At 39.9% G+C, this 19,712-nt stretch overlaps 2 protein-coding genes across 7 annotated transcripts in view; one reads left to right on the top strand and one right to left on the bottom strand.

Annotated features, from left to right (window-relative positions):
* Dtna (dystrobrevin alpha) overlaps positions 1-2,433 on the bottom strand; it is a 358,243-nt gene extending 355,810 nt beyond the window's left edge. The window contains exon 1 of one of the 6 annotated variants that reach the window (XM_051163351.1): positions 2,222-2,433. The gene's annotated coding sequence lies outside the window, so the exon portion shown is untranslated. The remainder of the gene's footprint in view (positions 1-2,221) is intronic. The other 5 variants (XM_051163346.1, XM_051163348.1, XM_051163347.1 and 2 more) reach the window with 5 other exon arrangements.
* Positions 1,332-2,171, top strand: LOC127204750 (proline-rich protein HaeIII subfamily 1-like). Its single transcript, XM_051163973.1, has one exon. The coding sequence runs from the start codon at positions 1,332-1,334 to the stop codon at positions 2,169-2,171; it is 840 nt and encodes a 279-aa protein (XP_051019930.1).
* Positions 2,434-19,712: the final 17,279 nt, after the last annotated feature.

Here is a 19,712-nt window from a genome sequence, read left to right as displayed (position 1 = left end):
TGAAAGCCAAGAATGAAAGGCAATCCATGAATGTCAAAATAAGTTAGAAACTTGTTATGCGAAGAAGCAATTGAATTTACTTTAAAAGTAACAGATGAAGACTTATGAGAGACATCTGTCCCCAAAAGTGTATCTTATAAAAACTCCACGATAAACTCAAATGAAGAGTTACGCTCTACACACGTGAAACAGGGTTGAGCCCTCAGAGACTTTTTCCTTTTCATCATGGCTCATTTCAAACAAGTGGATGTGCTTAAAAGTATGCCGACGTAGAACTAATGAGAAAACGTGGTTTCTGTCTTCATTTCTACAGAATTATGTAGACAGTACAGACAACTGATTAAAAGACAGGACATACATAAATGCCCTCAGAATACAGCCTGTCCTTTTATCAGTGGCAGTTTAAAGAGAATTTCATAAGCCATTTTACTTGGCTGCCCAAACCCTTGTCAGCTTGATTGCATGAAAGATAGTGAAACTTATTAAAAATTTCTGCAAAATGAAAATGGTATTCTGAACAAAATCATGAACAAGAAAACGAGGTATGGAAAATATGTTCTTTAAACAAGTAGACTGTAAACTAACACATAGGTTGAGCCACCTACTTGATGAATTATGTCACTGATAGATAGCAACGACTGGATTTAATCTTGTTGTGGCATCCTGCATTGATCTATAATAATTTTATGAAACTTGGTGAACTGTGTCAAAAGTAGACTAACCAATGGATATTTGCTGTAATCATGGCAAAAGAATTACAAAAAAGAATTAGAAGGGGTTCATCTTCAGAAAGTTTTCGGTTACTGAGCATCTCCTCCCCGCCCAAAGCTCAGGCAACTAATAGCAATGCAACCCTGTGAAAGATATTTTGTCTGAATATCCTTTGTGGGGAAGAAAAAAAAAAAAAAAAAAAAAAAAAAAAAAAGGTGGCTGCTATAATATAGCCTACCTCTTATGCCAGTGGGAGAACTCAGAAAAGTATTAAACTAAACAACACCAAACTGTTTATGTGAAATCACTGAAATAAGCCAAGTATAATAAAATAATAAGAACAAGAACAAGAACAGCTTCATATACTACATACGCTGCAACAATATAGGTATTTATGTCAAACGGACACAGAACCACAGTAAACACCAGTAGAGATGAGAAGAAAAAGGAAGGCTGTAGTGTAAAACTCAACTCAAAAGCTCTGTTTTGGAGCAAAAATGGACCCATTGGGGCTATCTATTGCTAGTACACACATCACACCCTTGGTCCCAAGTTCCTCTCTTCCCAAAGCCACTGAGTCCCAAGGCCATCCAAGAGCCGAATTATAAGGTCAAGCCCTAATGATACCTCTGCCTCCCAGCATGCCTTTGCCAGTCTCCTCTGGTTTGGGCACTCAACAAAGTCATCTCTCTGCCTCCCACTTTAGGTACCAGAATGACCCTCCCAGCTGCCCTCTGTCCAGCCCAGAACTCCAAAGTGGGCAACAGGCTAGGAAGGCTGGAGGCAGACGGGAAGCCCCCCGCAATCCCCACTGCCCACGCGTGCTTGGCGCTCCGCGCGGCCCCGCGCCGCACTGCAAAGCCCGCCCCACGCCGCCGCGGGAGAGACCGGCTCGCGGGTTTCCCGGTCAACCCCGGCGCCTCCCCCACTCTCCTCCAGACTTCCCCAGCCTCAGTGCTATCCCTAGCGGGGGCTGGCCACTCCGCCTCCCCGCAACACAGCCCACGACGACAGCGACCCCGAGGGCAGATCCCGACGGAACACCTCATCCCGCGGAGCCGGCGCGGGGAGCCATGGGCAGCCCTGGCTTCGGGTGGGCTGCGGCGAGGGGGGAATCCACCTGCCACGCGCATCCCGCCGCAGCCGCCGCCGCCCCGCGGGCCCAAGGCGCCGCCCCGCCGCCCTGGGAGGTGCCGCCGCAGTCCCGGTACCCCGCACACGCTGGGAGCGGGCGCACAGGTGGGAAACCCAAGAGTGGGCGCCGGGGCGCAGCCCTTCCCCGCCGCCCCGGCTCCAGACTTTGCCCGGCGCCTGCCCTTGCTAGGGCGCCGGGTCCCTGCGCAGAGGCTGCCGCGGGTCCTGGCGCCTCCAAGGCTCAGAGGCTCTGGGTGAGGGACAGCGCCACAGCCGAGTCCCTGCGCCGGCTCCTCGCCTCGCACCCCGACCCCCTGAACCCCTGAGCTCTCTCTCACCCAAAGCCCTCAAGGGAGCAGTCAACGTGCACACACACCTTGCAATGGACAGGCGCCTGGGTCACCTATTCGCCAAACTCTTAGAAGGTGTCCATCGTCTGCAGGGAGGTGTGGGCCCAGAGTGGGAGCCGCTCTCTGATTATTTAGTAATGTTGGAAGTGCCGGGTCCGCTGCCAGAGTTGTGGGTCATGTGGGCACAGCGGAGGCTGGCTGCTGCCTGTACCAGGGTTTCCTGAGGATCCTGAAGCTATGATCTCATCCTCCTCATCCGCCTCCCCCGCCCCTCTCCACGGACGCGCACGCACAGCACACACACACACACACACACACACACACACACACACACACACACCCGCGTGCACACCCCCGCGCGTGCACGCACTCACACTGTGTGGTACAAGCCTCTTCTCTGGACCCAAATATTTCTCCTGGGAAATACAGTGTTTATACTCACTGAAAAAAAAGAGAAAATCCTTCCAGATGAAGATTTTTCTCCTTCAAAGCTTGATTTATGTGCTTTGTTTATTTCCTACAGTTTTCTATCCTCACGTGCAGGGTTTTGAAACAGCATTCATATTAAAATGAAAAATAATGGTCCTTTTATATTGACCCAGATTTTGATCCAATCTGAAGGACTCAAACAATGCAATTTCCATTTAAAATAGAGGCAAGGCATGCCAGGCTTGAATATGGAATAGCAAGTGTATCTTGTATGTGTGCGGTGGTTTTCTATCCCAAGCTGCAAAGATTTCCCAAGCATTACCTCATTTATTTACACAACATCTTTGCAGAGGAGGTGCCTGTGAAGGCGAATAGTATTGGCACTTCAGAGACAGGGAGGCATAGGTAAGGGAACATAACCTATGCAAGCACACAAGTCAATATCTTACCATAAATATTAATTATATTCCCACCCAAAGGCTCCTTATTCATCATAATCAATTCCTAGGAGATAGGTTACTGAAAATAATGACAATATTATTTTTTGTTTTCTCTCAACTGAAATTAGAAATTCATTTTACTGTCTGTATGCTTGCATACAATCTTTTTTGTGTGTTTGCATATATCTCCAGTTTTATATCTATATAGAATTTGATTTCTTTTGTATGTGTGCTTCCATACTCATTTGCATTTTTAAATTACCTAGATAGCAATTTCGAGCAATTTCAGTCAAAGCATTTGAAGTAGTCACCAATTTCAGAATTGTGTTTCATGCAAACCCTTTTTAATGCCTGGTGTTACGTGGAGAGCTGTGTTGTGTTTGAAGTAGATGAAGAACTTTGGTGCATGGAAACCCTTCTCCACCAGCTCACACTGCAGTGCATATGCCGACTGACTGGAGATGACAGGCTTCAGTATTTTGGGTATTATGATTCATCGCAAAACAGCACAAAAGGCAGCCTCTCCTTTCACTTGATGATGTCGGTTTCCTGGTCCAATCCTGTCAATCTTCTGTGTCCCATGTTTGTCAGTTAAGACCTGGCTTCCAAATGCCCAGACAGCGTGTTTCCCCTTGACATCCCTCTGTGGGTGAGCCAGGCTGACACAAACACCAAGCGTTACCATTGTAAAAGTTCTTGGGAAAAGCACATTCCGTTGTTTCTATTCAGGTGTACATAATAAAACCAACAAACAAACAAAAACATAGCAGCAAATTAGACTTCTGATAATCAAAAGATCAGAAAAATGCTAAGAGCGAGGCTTTGTGACGGTAGTAGAAGATAAAACCACTGTAAAGTCAGAAATAGGAGTCGGAGTTGAAGGGAGGAATAATAAAACCGTCTTGTCTTGTTAGAGCTCACTAGCTGGTTATCAAGTGCACAGCAGTCAGCTCTGAAAACATCCCTACAAGTAACGCCACACAGATGGACAAGCTTGTTTGTATTCAGGAATGTATATGTATATATAACATATATGCATGTAACAATAATTAATGAAAAGAGAGGACATGGATTTAAGAGAGCAAGGAGGGCTACGGGGAAGGTATAATTATATTCTAATCTCAAAAAATAAAAACAGAACAAGCTTCCTGTGAGTGTAAGTGCTTTCTAAATTTTGATGCATGAAAAGTAAATTCATAAAATGGTAGAGTCTCTTACTTTTCTTAATCAACCTTTGGTTGGTCTGTTTTCTAATCTCGTGGGAATTTGCTGGCAAGGCTACCCGTGAAGAGGCCTTTCTGTGTGATTCAAATGTTAAAGGATGGAAGTGGAAAAAGAAGGGAATGAATAGGCCAGTCTACCAATGAGGTGTGTGAGGAAGAAGCACAGTGGAAATCAAGGCAAAGCCATAGTAGAAGAAATAAACAGTAAGATCCAGAGAGAAGCATTGAACCCCAAAGCACAAAGTACATGAAAGTTCCTAATGAAGAGGCAGGCTCTCAAGCTTAAAGCAAAACAATGGTAGTTCGTACTTTTAAAAAAATTGTAGACTTTTCCCATTGCTTTTTAGAAGCATTTCCTGAGACTTGAAACAAGTTGAAGTAGACATCCCTGTGTACTTGGCTTACAAACAATATGATAATTCTCTTTTTTTTTCTGCATGTGCAATGGAGATATTTCTAAGATTTATTTTTATTTGTGTGTATGTTTCTCTGTGCGTACATGACACATGTATGTGGATGCCCAAGGAAGTCGCAAGTGGTTGTGAACTGCAAAGTGTGAGTGCTGGGAACTGAACTTGGGTCCTCTGGAAAGTTCTCTAATACTGAGCCATATCTTCAGTCCCTGGGCAACATTTTTTAATGTGGGTATAAACAATGTTAACAAAAATATTATTTCTGGTTACATTTACCAGGGAAAATAAAGGGCTTTTATATATAATTCTCATTTTTGGAAAACAAGTGATAGTTACTATATGACTTGCTTTACTTTATGCCCAAGAAAACTTGTTGAATATTAAGTATATGCTTCTACATAGTAGGTGTGTTATAAGCCATTTATGATGGCAATTATTATCTATGAACTGTTAATCATTTGCAGGCCTATGGAATTAATAGTTTTGGAGTGTTTCAGACACATGACAAGAAAAAGAATTCAGAAGACTTAAAAAAATGCAGAGACATGTCTACGCTATGAGTTAGGAAGTCTCATGCCGCACAAGTGAAGACTATAACACCAATTCTGTTCTTCTTAGCTACTAATTAGCTCTCAAGAATGAAAAGTACACTAAGCTCAACACAAACGAAGGAAAGAAATCAACCAACTGGACAGTGGTTTAATACACTTACAGGGCTTTTGCCCACGGGTGTGAGATACAATGTTTTGAGGCCAAGGTGGGCTCCTAGCATATTTGTGAAGACTGACATTGTCCTTCTGCATTGTAAAAATTGTTCAGCCTCTTCTGGCAGATGCTCTGAATTCTTTCTGATTCCTAAAATGTTCAGCAGCCTTCACCTGTTTGCTTCCCTTTAGCCTCCACTATGGGACTCATCAGACTTGGGGCATCGCCTTCTGACCCACACCTGACATGCTTCAGTCATGCCTAAAGCACTCATAATTGTGAAGCGCATCTGAGTGTCTCGTTAAGAAACAGCAAGGGTGTTCCCTCTGCTTTCTTATGTGTCACCTAAAGGTGCATATGTATATAAAGTTAATATACATTTTCTGGAAAAACTCTCCAATGAAGCCTGGTCCAATCAGCTGTGAGGCAGCCAGTGCCAAAGCAGCAGAGTGCCCCCTTGTTCTTCTTGTGGTCACTTTCCAAGTCCCCTAGTCAATGTGGGAAACTGAAATGTACTAAGCCATCTTTTTTTTAAAAAGAGGACAGATTTTATTTTCCTATTTACCATTTCTCAGACTTGTCCACATTCTGTATAATGAATACGTATTACATGGACAATTGGGGAAACCTGATACAATTTCTTGTTTAAAAATATATTTTATTAATTTATTCATATTACATCTCAATTGTTATCCCATCCCTTGTATCCTCCCATTCCTCCCTCCCTCCCATTTCCCCCTTACTCCCTTCCCCTATGACTGAGCCATTTATACACTATGATTTTATTCCTCTACCTTACAGACTTATAACCAACTTTCTCCTTTTCACTTACAGGACACATTTTAGGATTTCTCATTGGCATATGTGAATTAGCTGTCTAACTATTCTTGTAGTTTGGGGCCTTTAGAAAGGAAATATACATTATTTAAAGGTGAAACAGAAATGCCTCCTGAACTAATCAGAAGCCCAAGAGGGCTACCAAGTGATGGATAAGTGGGTGGCACACGCAGGATTGATGCAGCAGGATAGTTCACATTCCAGGCAGGACAGTTAGGTGGTGTAATGTTTTGTTAAGCTACTTTCCATGGGATGCAATTTAAACTCTGTGAGCTGCTGGTTTCTGGAATTAAACAGTCACGGCTGACTTTGGGTAACTGAAATCATACAAAGGGAAATCTCAGGTAAGAGGACAGTGTTCCAGGCTTGCTTTTACCCTCCTAGGCTCTTCTCTCTTAGATCATGATGGTTTCTATTCACAGGCAGTGCCTCACTGTTAAGCTGTTGTTGGTGTCTAGTGACCTGTCCAGTCAGGGTCTTCCCTTCATTGGCCTTCTCAACTAATACCTTCAGGAAGCTGACTATTTCTCTCTCTCATATTCTCTTGAGACTTCAGTGTATGTGAGCAAAGGGAGAATAAAAATTAAATACAGGTATGTATGGTCATGTATTTTTATTTTCTAGTGTTATAATAAAAAGTTGCAACTTAGAGTAGCTATAGTTCTACCTTATGATGGCAATTTATTAAATACACATTATGGTGGCTCACATCTCTCAATGGCATTATGCCAGCATTCTCTTATTCCAGGGAGCATTTATTTTCTCAATGGTCCATAAACAAAACACAAATGTTTTAGGTGAAACTTTAATGCACTCTCACAATGAGGATATATAGAGGAAAAGCTTCTTACTAAATACCAGTCTTTGGAGGATGCTTAGAAAGTATCTGCACTGCTGCTAAAACTGTTTATCCCTATTTTAATTGCTTCTTGGTTGAGTCTCAGGAACTGTATGGCCAAGAATATAAAATATATCAATACATATAACCAAGGATAATATTAGGTTAAGTCAAGAATATAAATAGAAAATAAATTTTCTCAACGTAATGGGCTTATCTAAGTTGGTAAAGACCAAGAAAAGCCTGTGATATTACTGCAAATTAATTAACTTAATTGACACTCACACATTCTAAGGAGATGTCACATGTTTTAGTGATCATTTATAAATAAAGCCTAATCATGATTTCTTCTAGATAGGAGGCAGATGGGGGATTTAAGACTATCTCACGTCATCCAGACTGACCTTGAACTTGCTATGTCAAGGATGCTGCCTCAGACCTTCAACCCTTCACTTTTTGACTGCTAGGCTTACAGGTGTGCATTACCCTGCGCAGCCAGTGAGGCTTTAAATATCATGTAGACAATGGCCCAAACATCTGCAGACTGCTAGCAGCATGTCGACCATGATACTTTTTAATTTGATAGAAACTGCTTGCTGTAAAAACCAGGCAACTTATTTTATGCTGAGAAGCCCTACATTTTATGGAAAACTACAGGAAAAAAAAAAGGAGTAAAGGAGATAAAGTTCAATTGTGATCACCTAATTGTGATCTTTGCCAGTGAGTAATAAATATGTACACACACCCATATTTTCAACTTATTATTGAAAAGATTCTAGAGTACAGATTTTGAGTAATCCAAAGTATGTTCCTAGGAAGTGAAAACATACCTGTGGCACCGAGCAGCATGTTTGGAGACCACTGAATGATGTGCGGAGGCCTCTTCTCAGGGTAGGCCTATGCCCAGAGGACATTGGTCAACACAAAGTGAGCTCAGTGATAGTTTGTGGATATTTTTTTGTTTCGTATTGCTTTGTTTGGGCATTTTTGTTGTCTTATTTATCCCTTGCTTGTATATTTTGGCTTTCATGTTTATGTTCTGTTGTGGTTTGTGTATACTTCTTGGTTTTTTGTTTATGCATATGTTTAGGATCTGAAAGGAGTTAGGGTAGAGGAAAGCATGACCAAAATAATATGAAAATATTTTTTCAACAAAAAAGGTGAGATTTGAATGACATGTATATGTATTGTATAAAGGTATTATCCAAATAGGTAATAGGTTAAATATTTTAAACCAGGAACTATTTCTTCTTGTTATATGTTTTCCAACTTAATAGCAACAATATTGTAAGTTCTCTTGTTTGTATTTGGATCTCAAATGATTGGAGGAGAAGACATTAAACATAGTTTATAGTTTACATTAGAAGAAATGGAGTGTATTTGAAAGTGTCTACTTTAAGGAATATATCACGCATGTGATTACGATAATCCATCCCAAATGATTACTACTTTTTCTTCTACCACCACTGAAAGAGCGTTCGCTAACCCTCCTTACTCATTCTCTGGAAAAAATTCGTGATTGGACACTGTCTAAAAATGTGTGGTAATAATACAGATATTTCATGCCTATTAGACATTATAACCGTCCCATTTTTACCCATCACTTGTACCCTGTACAGAATCTGCAATTCCATCAATACAAAAGTGTCTGCTTTCAAATAAAAACAACTCTGAGATTCCATCTTACACCCATCAGAATGGTTAAGATAAAAAATTCAAGTGACACCACATGCTGGCGAGGATGTGGGGAGACAGGAACACTCCTTCATTGCTGGTGGGAATGCAAACTAGTACAGCCACTTTGGAAATCTATCTGGTGCTATCTCAGAAAACTGGGAATAGGGCTTCCTCAAGACCCAGCTATTCCACTCCTTGGAACATACCCAGAAGATGCTCCACTCCAGCACACAACAAGAACATTTGCCCAACCATGTTCATAGCAGTCTTATTCATAATAGCCAGAACATGGAAACAGCCTAAGTGTCCCTCAGTAGAAGAATGGATAAAGAAACTGTGGTACATTTACACTAGGGAATACTACTCAGCTATTAAAAACAAGGAATTCCCAAAATTTGTGGACAAATAGATTGATCTAGAAATGATCATAATGAGTGAGTTAACCCAGAAGCAGAAAGAGTCAAATGGTATATACTCACTTATATCTGGACACTAGCCCAAGGGGCGTGTCCCATGAAAGTCTTCACTTATCAGGAAAGTGGGACAGAGGGGAGGACATCCTATTGGGACTCTAGGTGAGAGAATCATGGGAGAATGGGGAAATAGAAGGACCCAGAGAAACCTATAACCTAGAAACCTACAAGAAGAACATTATAATGGGCAGATCTAGGCTCAAGGGTCTTGCTCAAACTATGGCACCAGCCAAGGATGATATGTGCAGTAAACTTTGAACCCCTACCCAGATCTAGCCAATGGACAGTACATTCTCCACAGTTGAGTGGAGAGTGGGGTCTGACTTTCACACAGACTCTATTGCCCCATATTTGACCATGTCCCCTGGATGGGGAGGCCTGGTGGCACTCAGAGGAAGGATAGCAGGCTACCAAGAAGAGACTTGATACCCTATGAGCATATACAGGGGGAGGTAATCCCCCTCAGGAACAGTCATAGGGGAAGGGAATAAGGGGAAAATGGGAGGGAGGGAAGAATGGGCGGATACAAGAGATGAGATAACAATTGAGATGTAATATGAATAAATTAATAAAATATATTAAAAAACAGTGTCGGCTTTCATAATTAAATGGAAATGGATAGTTTTTGACATGATCTTGTTCCAAGTAGGTGAGAGTAATTTTTTCTATTCATTATTAATCTCTTGAAAGTTTTAATTTAAAATATATTCCTATGACAGCATTAAAGTTATGTATAATATTTTAAAGTTTATGTATAATATCTCATTTTACATTTATACATATCTACACTTGAGAACATCTTACTGTTTTCCTGAGTAGCCCTTATGATTAAAATATAATATTAAAATGTCTTTTACTAAACTCTAATTCTACCTTATACTAGCTCATTCTGAAATTCTTCTGTGTCAAAATGAAATATCCAGTTTTACCTGAGTTGAGGTCCATAGAAGGTTAAAGAAAGTTATTCAACTGGCTGCTTTGGGCAACAGAATAAGGCTGCACCTCCACCCTGCTGTCACTGACAAAATTACTTAGCTTTGTTGTTTCCTTAGTGATGAAGGTAGTTTTCTGCTGTTATAAGGCCAAGTTTTGTCAATTTTGTTTTTTGTTCTTCTCAAATGCATTAAATGTACTGTGCCATTGTCTGTCCTCTGTAATTTCTGTGGTAAAACCACTCATTTAATCCACTTAACTAGTTTCTGTCAAGATTTTTTTTCTCTTGTTGGTTTTTACCAGTTTATCAGTGATATGCAGATAAGGATTGTTTTTAATATTTTTCCTTCTGGGGCTTACTTACTTGACTCATGCGAGACCTGAATTTGTACCCTCAGTATCATAAATAAAAACTCGAGCCGGGCGTGGTGGCGCACGCCTTTAATCCCAGCACTCGGGAGGCAGAGGCAGGTGGATCGCTGTGAGTTCGAGGCCAGCCTGGTCTGCAAAGTGAGTCCAGGATGGCCAAGGCTACACAGAGAAACCCTGTCTCGAAAAACCAAAAGAACAAACAAAAACTCACAATAAATACCTTGGAGAAGTGCTTCCTCTGAGCTTCGTATATAATTTCCTGAGTAGTGTTAAATTGAGGATGTGAGGAGGGTTTAAATATTAGTATTCTACAACAAAGCAAAATTGTGAACATGCAGACAACAATCAACGATAGCAAAGCTTTGTACATTGTAACCAACCACGATGCTGTATCAATACAATTACAGTACTAGTTTCAAGTTTTATGTTTTATTTGTGTGAGTATGTACTTGTGTGTGTGTGTGTGTGTGTGTGTGTGTGTGTGTGTGTGTGTGTGTGTGTGTGTTCAATTGTGTGGGCATGTAGGTCAGAGAACAGCCTCAGCTGAGTTTCTTCAGAAGCTGTCGGGCTTGCTTCTAAATGTATTTTGTTTAACATTCATAGCTACATACATTTCATGTGTTTTGTTCAAGTCCACCCCTGCATTCCCTCCCCTTCAGTTCTTCCCCATATATACTCTACCACTTTTTCCTCCCTACTCATTGAACTTCTCCGTCTTTCTTTGTCTCTGTCTCTCTCTTCCTCACTCTCTCTGTTTCAGTACCCACTGAATACATTTAGTGCTACCTGCATATGTGTGTGGGGTGTTGGATTATCTCCTGAAGCATGGGAACTGCCCCCTCTATACCTTTCCTTAAGAGGAGGTCTAACTGGGGACCCCTGCCTGGCCTCTGACTTACTATGTAGAGCAGATGGCTCTTAAATTCGGGAAATATTGGTTTATTAACAGTGCCATTACTGTTTTCTCTACAATAAATCAAACAAGTTTGAACAGTTCATCTTGCTAGTGGTCGAGTATACATTTAGTCACACAGCAAAGCTTATCTTTTGATAATACACTTAGTTTGCTGTCTTACCACCGATTTGCTCTGTTATCTGGGGTAGGTCACAGGACTTTTTCTACTGCTGCCTCTCTTTTAAAGTCCTGATTACTGCAACCAAGAACACTTTAAGTGTCTTGATAAAAAGCTTCCTACATAAAAAGGAGGTAAGCTCTGTCAAATCAGAAGACTGGCTTACAGTGGTTCAGCAATGCACTGACGTAAAAGAGACATTATTAAATGAAGTACGCCTGAGAATAAATTAAAAGCACAACCAGCAACACATACAAATGACTAGGACTTTTCTTGTTTAGTGTGATGTCCAGCTTGAAACCTTACTTCAACATCTTACGTCTACTTTTTAAAGCAATGTTTTATTTCAAATTAGAATGGATATGTCCCTGGATGCTAATTACCTAGGCTTGTATTTTCCACTGTGCACAATATATTTTTCTCATATCTGCTTATACTTCAAATCTTCTTATTTCTCTGTTCCCTATACACTTCTCACTTGAACTAACTGAAATACAGTCCCCTCCCCCAACACAAAATCAGACTGGTCATGGCCTCTTTCTGTTACCCTGGTGTGCCAGCTAGCTGCGCTGGGTCCCTTTGTTCTCAAAGCTTTTTACCCTGAATCTCACCGACATCACCTTGCTCGAGCTATCATTAGCTCACACCTATTCTAGAAAACGTCCCCTCTATTGATTCTTGCTCTCCTGGAACCACTCACTTTTATTTCAGCCCTAATGTGAAACACCAAGTCAGTCCTTTGAAAAACCATTATAATTTTAAAGCCTTGCAAGAATTCCCCCTTATCTGTAGCATGAAACACAGATTACAGAGCCTCCCTCCTATCCAAGTATCTTCGTAATTTGGCTGCCACTGGCCACAGTGTGGACTTATTCCTCATTCTAACTTTAACACAGATCCCCTCCTTTTGTCTCTTGCCTGTACGCAGATGTGCCTGCTCTTTCTCCCCTCTGTGTGTTTTGCCATTCTTTCTAGCCTTGTATAGACTGTCTCCTATGTTATTCCTGTGGAGATAAACTTAGATGGAGCTAAACCCTGAAGCAATTGTAGCTTAGAGTTAATTTAGCTTAGGGTCTTACTGTTTTCACCATTTTAGCACTGTAGAAATGAAAACTTACAAAATTTCAGCAATTTCTAATAGCTGATAGACACTGCTACCAAAAATAATTTATTTTGAAGTTTGTGTTCATTCCTTATCTAACAAATTATATAATTTCATATTAAATGAAAGATTTTAAAGATTTTTTCAGATTTAATAAATATGACTCATTAGCTATTTCAAGAAAATTTCAACAAAGCCAGATTTCCCACATATTCACTAAACTTGACAGAGATAAGCTCTGAACTCACTGTTTATTGAAAGATCTTTCTTGGTCCTAAGCAGCTGTTCATTTTCATCCACCAACAGTATCATGATTACAGTCCAGTCAGGTGTAGCAGGAGGACTTTTAGTTTGTAGATATGTGGTAAAAATTAATTATAAAAAATTGGTCTACTAATAACTAGTAAGAATAGCACTTTCTAAAGGATCTAGAGAGGAAAAGAGGATTATTCGCCTATAAGGAGGAAAATAAAATATGCCAAACAGAAATATTCTTCACTCACCCTACAGTATCGTGAGCCTGATGACATTTTTTTTCTCATGCAGTATTTTGTTACACATGTAGCATTATTATAGAATGAATCACTGGCAAGTGTCACAATTTTGTCTGACTTGAGTTTAGAAGAGGCATGGCTTTCAGACACCTGGTATACCATGGTTTGAATCTTAAACACAACGTTTGTAGGTATTTAATATTAACATTTTAGAATTTATGGACATAATGCCTTCCGTTGACAATCTATAATAAAATGGTATGCAAATTTTCAGAAAATAATCAACATCAGTGAGATAACGATACTTGCAAGAAAATGTTCTGCTCAGTGAATGTCAGCGTAGCACATCAGGTGCCACTTCCTCTGCACTGTAATGCCATTAGGACTCCCCAGAACTTAGAACTGGGGAGGCAAATGGCAGAGACATTGGGAATTGGGTGTATTTGTCATGCTTATTGACTGCAAATTTTTGAATCCACAGAACCTATTTGAAAATGGCTAAGGTTGCACATGCTGTTGAACAAGTACGCAACGGAAACACCTTTCTAGGAAAATAAAGGAGTTCGCATATCTAGGATGTTGATCTTAATTATCGACTTGATGGAATGCAGAAGCAACAAAGGGACAAGCCTCTGGGTGTGCCTGTCAGGGTGTTACCTGATGAGACCTTTCCAGTGGTGGTCCAGATAGAAACAACTCTGAGGGGAAAACAATGATTCTCCCTTACTGTTATGGTTGATCTTGGTTGTCAACTTGACATATCTGAGAATAAGGCGCCTCATCTAAAAACTTGCCTCCACCAGCTTGGACTATTGGTATGGCTTTGGGTAGTTTCTTAATTGCTAATGGATATAGGAGGGATCAGCCCACTGTGGGTGGTACCATTTCTAGGCAGGTAGCTCTGATCCACAAGAAAGGTACCTGAATGTAAGGTGAGAGCAAGCCAGTAAGCAGCATTCCTCCACGATGTCTGCTTTAAGTTTTTGCCCTGTTTGGGGTTTCTGCCCTGTGTGAGTTCTGGCCCTAACTTTCTTCAATTTATGGATTATGACTTGAAAGTATAATCTAGATAAATGATTTTCTTCTCAGCTTACTTTTGGTCAAAACACATTATCACAGCAACAGAAAGTAGCTAAAACATAATTTTCACTGCTTGCTGGTAAGTATTTCTATACTACTATTGTGATGGCTGTCATCCTTTACTGACATTAGAACCCTATATTCTTAGACTTTCCAATGTAGATTGAAGATCGGAGATTCTTCAGGGAGCCAAAAGGCACTCAGGGCCAGATTAGGAATGAAGGGTGATCCAGCCTCCTGGACTGAACACTCTGAGCATCTCCCAGGTTCCCAGCTTCTCCAAAATGTTGACAGACATTTTGAATTATCACACAATCCAATTTAATAAGTCTCTTTCTTACAGTAGATTCATCCTATAGATTTGGTCCTTTAGAGACTTGTAATATAACACCCAAGTCCATAGCACATGCTATAAAAAATGATGGTTCTCAGGAAGAAATTGGCCAGCAATCAATAAGTTAGGGATTCAACTCAAGTCTGTTATTTTTTGCAGCAAATCTAGTCATTCTGTTTAGTGAGTTACATCACTGATTATGCTGCTGGTGACAAATTTTCTATAACAAGATTCAATTATATCTAGGTACACTGTTGAGAGCACTGTTCAATTTGGGCCTGGAATTATAAAACTGAAGATTAATTACATCAACCCTAAATTGCTGAAAGGATATTCACAACAGTTTTATTCTTAATGGGTCAAAACTTTTTACAGTCTCTTAATCCAAAAATCCTAAACATGAACAGTGATACATACACATATGCACATGTACATGCTTATACATATTGTGTGTGGAAGTATAATTGATATCATTTCTTGGGTCCATCAGAATTGAGGTTGTAATTTGTTGGCGAATGGAAGAAGAGAATGTAGCACACATGCACAATGGAACAGCATCTATTTCCTGAAACAGAGGTCACCCTGTCACTTTTGGTATTGATGAACCTGGAGGACACCATAGTATAAATCATATACAGAAAAACAAATACCAAATGATCTCATATGTAAAATATAAACAGCTGGCATTGGCTTGAAGAGGGGGAGATAGGGAAAGAGAGATTTGGTTAAAGGTCCAGTTTCATCTGAAAAGGAAGAATCAGAATGCCCTTCAGAGCATAGTGACCATTATTAAATATAACACATCACCAATTATATATATATATATATATTTTTTTTAAGGCATGGTCGTACTTAGTAGTCATGGCTAGCCTAGAACTAACCACATATAGCAGGCTAGACTCAGACTTACTGAGAGCTATCTTCGCCTGCTTCCTGAGAGTGCTTGGATTTAAGAAACATGCCACCATTCACAAAAATGAGGAAAGTTAGGTGAGAGATTAATTAGCAAGATAGAATAATCAATCCTTTCACAATGTAAACATATAGTAAACCTTCACACTTTACTCCATGAATGCTTAATATTTTAAAAACTGAGTTTGTGAAAGGGTTTGAGTGGGGATTTTGTTGAGTCATTGGAGGCTGAGTGTGGACTGGTGTGAGACTGAGTATTCATGGAAGCTGCACTTTGAGGGACCCACAGTTTATGATTATTACCTCTATAAATGGTCCCTCCCCCCAACTGTGACTCTAGAAAGGGGAGAGGGAAAGATATCACCATGCAATACACCTGCCTGCAAGCACCTGTAACAAAGTCCCTTTCTCCCACCCAGCCTCTCTTTAGCTGGGCCCAACATGCCTGCAGCTCCACACCGGCTTCTGCTAGGCTTTCTGTCTCTGGATAGACAAGTTACAGTGATAGAGACACACACCTGTGCTGGGCACAGCTTACATCCATGTACCTAAGAAGGGTAGCTTTAATAGAATGTGCAACTTTCTCGAAAGATCCAAGATAAGCAACTATGACTGCAGAGATTGGATCATTTGAATCAGCTTGTATCTACTAAAGAAACAGAATAAGTACTAGTAACTTGTTAGGGAAAGGGGCTCAAAGTAGGTTTCCTATGTGAGGTCTACTGAATGCTTACAGAAGAACTGAGCTGAATAAAGACATCAATAGACATGCCAATGTAGACTAAGCAAAAGTCATGAGGCCTCAGTCCTACACAAAGAACTACAGGCAACTAAGGAATACTGACAGAAAAGGAAATAATCCTCCACAGAGAAAAACATACCAAGTGGCTATCCACTATGTAATCCCTGAAAAATACATATAGGTAACATTAGACAGATGAGAAGGTTTTATTTAGGAATCTTTATGCATATACATGCAAGCATGCAACAACAATTAATGAAGAATGGCATGAATGTGAAAGAGAGCTTGGAGGCTGGGGCATAGGGGAGGGTTTGAAGGGAGGAACAGGGAAATGTTATAATTATGTAATAGTCTTTTTTAAAAAGGCAAAAAAGGGTGGAAAGAGGAGATGGCATCAGTTATTCACAATCTGGCCCAGGAAAGAGAAGTGGAGGAAATATTTGGTAATTCATTAGTCGAGGCCAGCATGGCACTGATATCAAAACCCAATGAAGATTCATGACCACCGAAATCTGAATTTGACTTCTCTAGGAATTTCAGTCATATTTACTTCAAACTGAAAAAAAATCAATAAGAAAATGAGCAAACTGAATAGACCAATGTCATGAAATAATTATTTACGAATGGATGGAAGTAAGCTATTAAGCTGAGAGGACCAGGGTAACTAATTTGGTTCTTAGTTTTTAGCTACATTTTTTATTATTTGAGAATTTTATATATGCACATAATTGTTTTGGTTAAACCTATCCACAATTTCTCCTCTCTAGTTCTTCCTTAGTTCTCTACCAATTTCCTTCCCAATTTCATGTACTGGAAATTATATGTTAAGTATATATTAAATATATAAAATATATGATACGTTTTAGTTTTTGAATTATAATATAATTGCAGCATCCTTTTCCATCCTTCCCTCCAATCACTCTCATGCACCATCACCTCACTGCTCTTAGCTGTAGATACGATGCTCAGGTGCTCACTGCCTTTTCTCTGTTTACATACATTCAGAGTCTTCTTTCATAAGTTCATCAGCCATATTGCTTTTAAGGTCTACTGTAGTGATTATATTTAAGTCTATTAACCAAAGACAAGTGCATTGTGGGTGGCTAGATGTTATGACACCAACATCTGAATTTAAGGTCTGTGACTGATTTGCAAAGGCAGTATAATTTCCTAACTCTAGACCTGTAGATTCTAACAGTGAGGAAAAAAAGGAGAGTTTTATAATGCAAACAAAGGGAGGGGGATAAGGGGAAAATGGGAGGGAGGGAAGAATGGGAGGATACAAGGGATGGGATAACCATTGAGATGTAACAAGAATAAATTAATAAATTTTTAAAAAAAATGATAAAAAATGCAAATAAGGACCTGGAATTGGGGCTCTGTGGGCTACTTAATAAACTGAGCAAACCTAGGGGTCTAGTGAGGCACAGTTCTGTTTGACCTAGGTGTGATGTATGGATTGATCCATAGGTCCACTTAGAATAGGAAGAAATATTGGGGAGTTAATGAGAGGTACGGGTATTGCCTAGTTCAAGGAAACATCCCTGGGCCCTGTTCTTTGGAGACTATAGCTCACCCTGACTTTTTATGCTCCTTTCCTGCCAGGAGGTAAACATAAGTCTTTCTTCCTTTAATTTGTTGTGTTTGGTTGCAGTCACATAGAGTAACTGATTGAGTAGCATTGTTCTGGATTATCCAGGAAGTCTCAATTTGATTATTCTGTTTCTTTAAGGGGAAACAAAGCAAAGGCATGAGTGAAGAGGGTGGAGAGGCATGTGACAACAAGTTGGCATAGCCTCTCTCCAATAGAAAGGCTAGGGAAATATTCCAACTGTGTAGATAGAGGCTCTCACTGTTGACCTATCAGGAAATTTTGGACCCGGTAGTAGAACAATAACAAATTTTTGTTGGATGACATAGAGTGATTTGTTACAGAAAGAATAAGAAACCATTGCAGATATAAGATGTAGAAGTACTTAGGGTCGCTACTTACACATGGATTAATAAGGGCCAAAAATACTAATTATCTCTACAAATAAAATATCTGTCTAATGCTCTCTAAGTTATGCTTTCCCACAAAATTTGTTTATTAACTAGAAGTGAACTTAGTTGAATAGAAGATTACTTTTTTATTAGCATGTCTGGAGCAGACACTGAGCAGAGCCCAAGATTATAAACAGAGCATTTTAAATTAATCATGAAGGTTATACAATATTGGACTAATAGATTAACATGGCCAATATTTTTCTCATTGTTCTTTCAGATCAAAATGTCTAGTATTAAATGCAGTTTTCATATGCCACTGCTTGGGTGTGCCAGCATTCAAACTCCCTCTTCTGTATTGAAACCTGCATCAGCTTTTACAGTGAGAAAAATGTCCTAGTTGATCAAGTGCAGAATTAAGAGCTGACCCAAGAGCATAAAGATTAGGAAATGCTCACGACAAAAGAAAAACATCATGGCTCTTGATGACCTTTCTTCTGATAAAAGCACATAAAAGTGTCCTACAAAGAAGATGAGCGTGGAGATGGCCTTGGATCCCAACCTTTGTCCATTTCAAGTGCTTAAAGATGATCTCTCTCCTGATGAAATAGGTTACAAACAAATAGGAGAAACCACATGTGCGTAGGACTTCCTTGTTTTTCTATTAGATCATTCTTTCAGGACCTTCATTTGAAGAGTGAAACCTGATGGTCTCACAACACATTAAGATACACAGCTCCTAGCTTCAGTGCTCATACGTGTTCTTAGTATGTCTCCCTTGATGACCCCAACTCTCCTATTCTATTATTTGTCTTGGCGTTTGTGCAATGCTATGAGTATCTCTCTGCCACAGTACTGAGCACCTGACTGTGTACATTTCTCCCCACTTAGTCTGCATAGTACAAGGAACATAGCAGGCAGTAAAGGAGTATTGTTGGGTAGAGATATGGTTAACAATATAATGGCGATCTCCTCCTAATTGGTGTGTGTTTTCTGGTGAGTTGATTGTTTTCAGACTTGGTTAGCATGTTTGGTATAATTTTGTCTTAAAAAAAAAAACCCTTCTCTAATGTATCCTCAATTGTATAGCATTTTTGTTAGCTAGGATATTCCAAGAGGAATTGTTGACAAAATGCGATGTCAAGGAGTCTGGAAAATAGATTTTACTGCTTAGTAACCATCCAAATTGATGGCATTGCTACTGTATTTAAAGGTTCAGTAAATTTTCAGTGTATACATGAACAATGAAGAAACACTGAGTCCACGATGAGCCACAGAATCCAAGGTAAATTCTGTTCCCCGAGTCTAGCGGATGGAAAAGGTGGCTATTACTAGTGACAATGGGATTCTATGAAGATGTGCACACATCTGATTGGCTGAGGAATCTGTTAAAATTAACAATCTCTTTAGTTAATGTTGAGATTAAGTTTTATTTGTAAAAATTTAAATTCATCCAT

The sequence above is a fragment of the Acomys russatus genome, chromosome 20, assembly GCF_903995435.1.
Source record: "Acomys russatus chromosome 20, mAcoRus1.1, whole genome shotgun sequence".
Lineage (NCBI taxonomy): Eukaryota > Metazoa > Chordata > Mammalia > Rodentia > Muridae > Acomys > Acomys russatus.
This window is presented reverse-complemented; position numbering and strand designations above follow the sequence as displayed.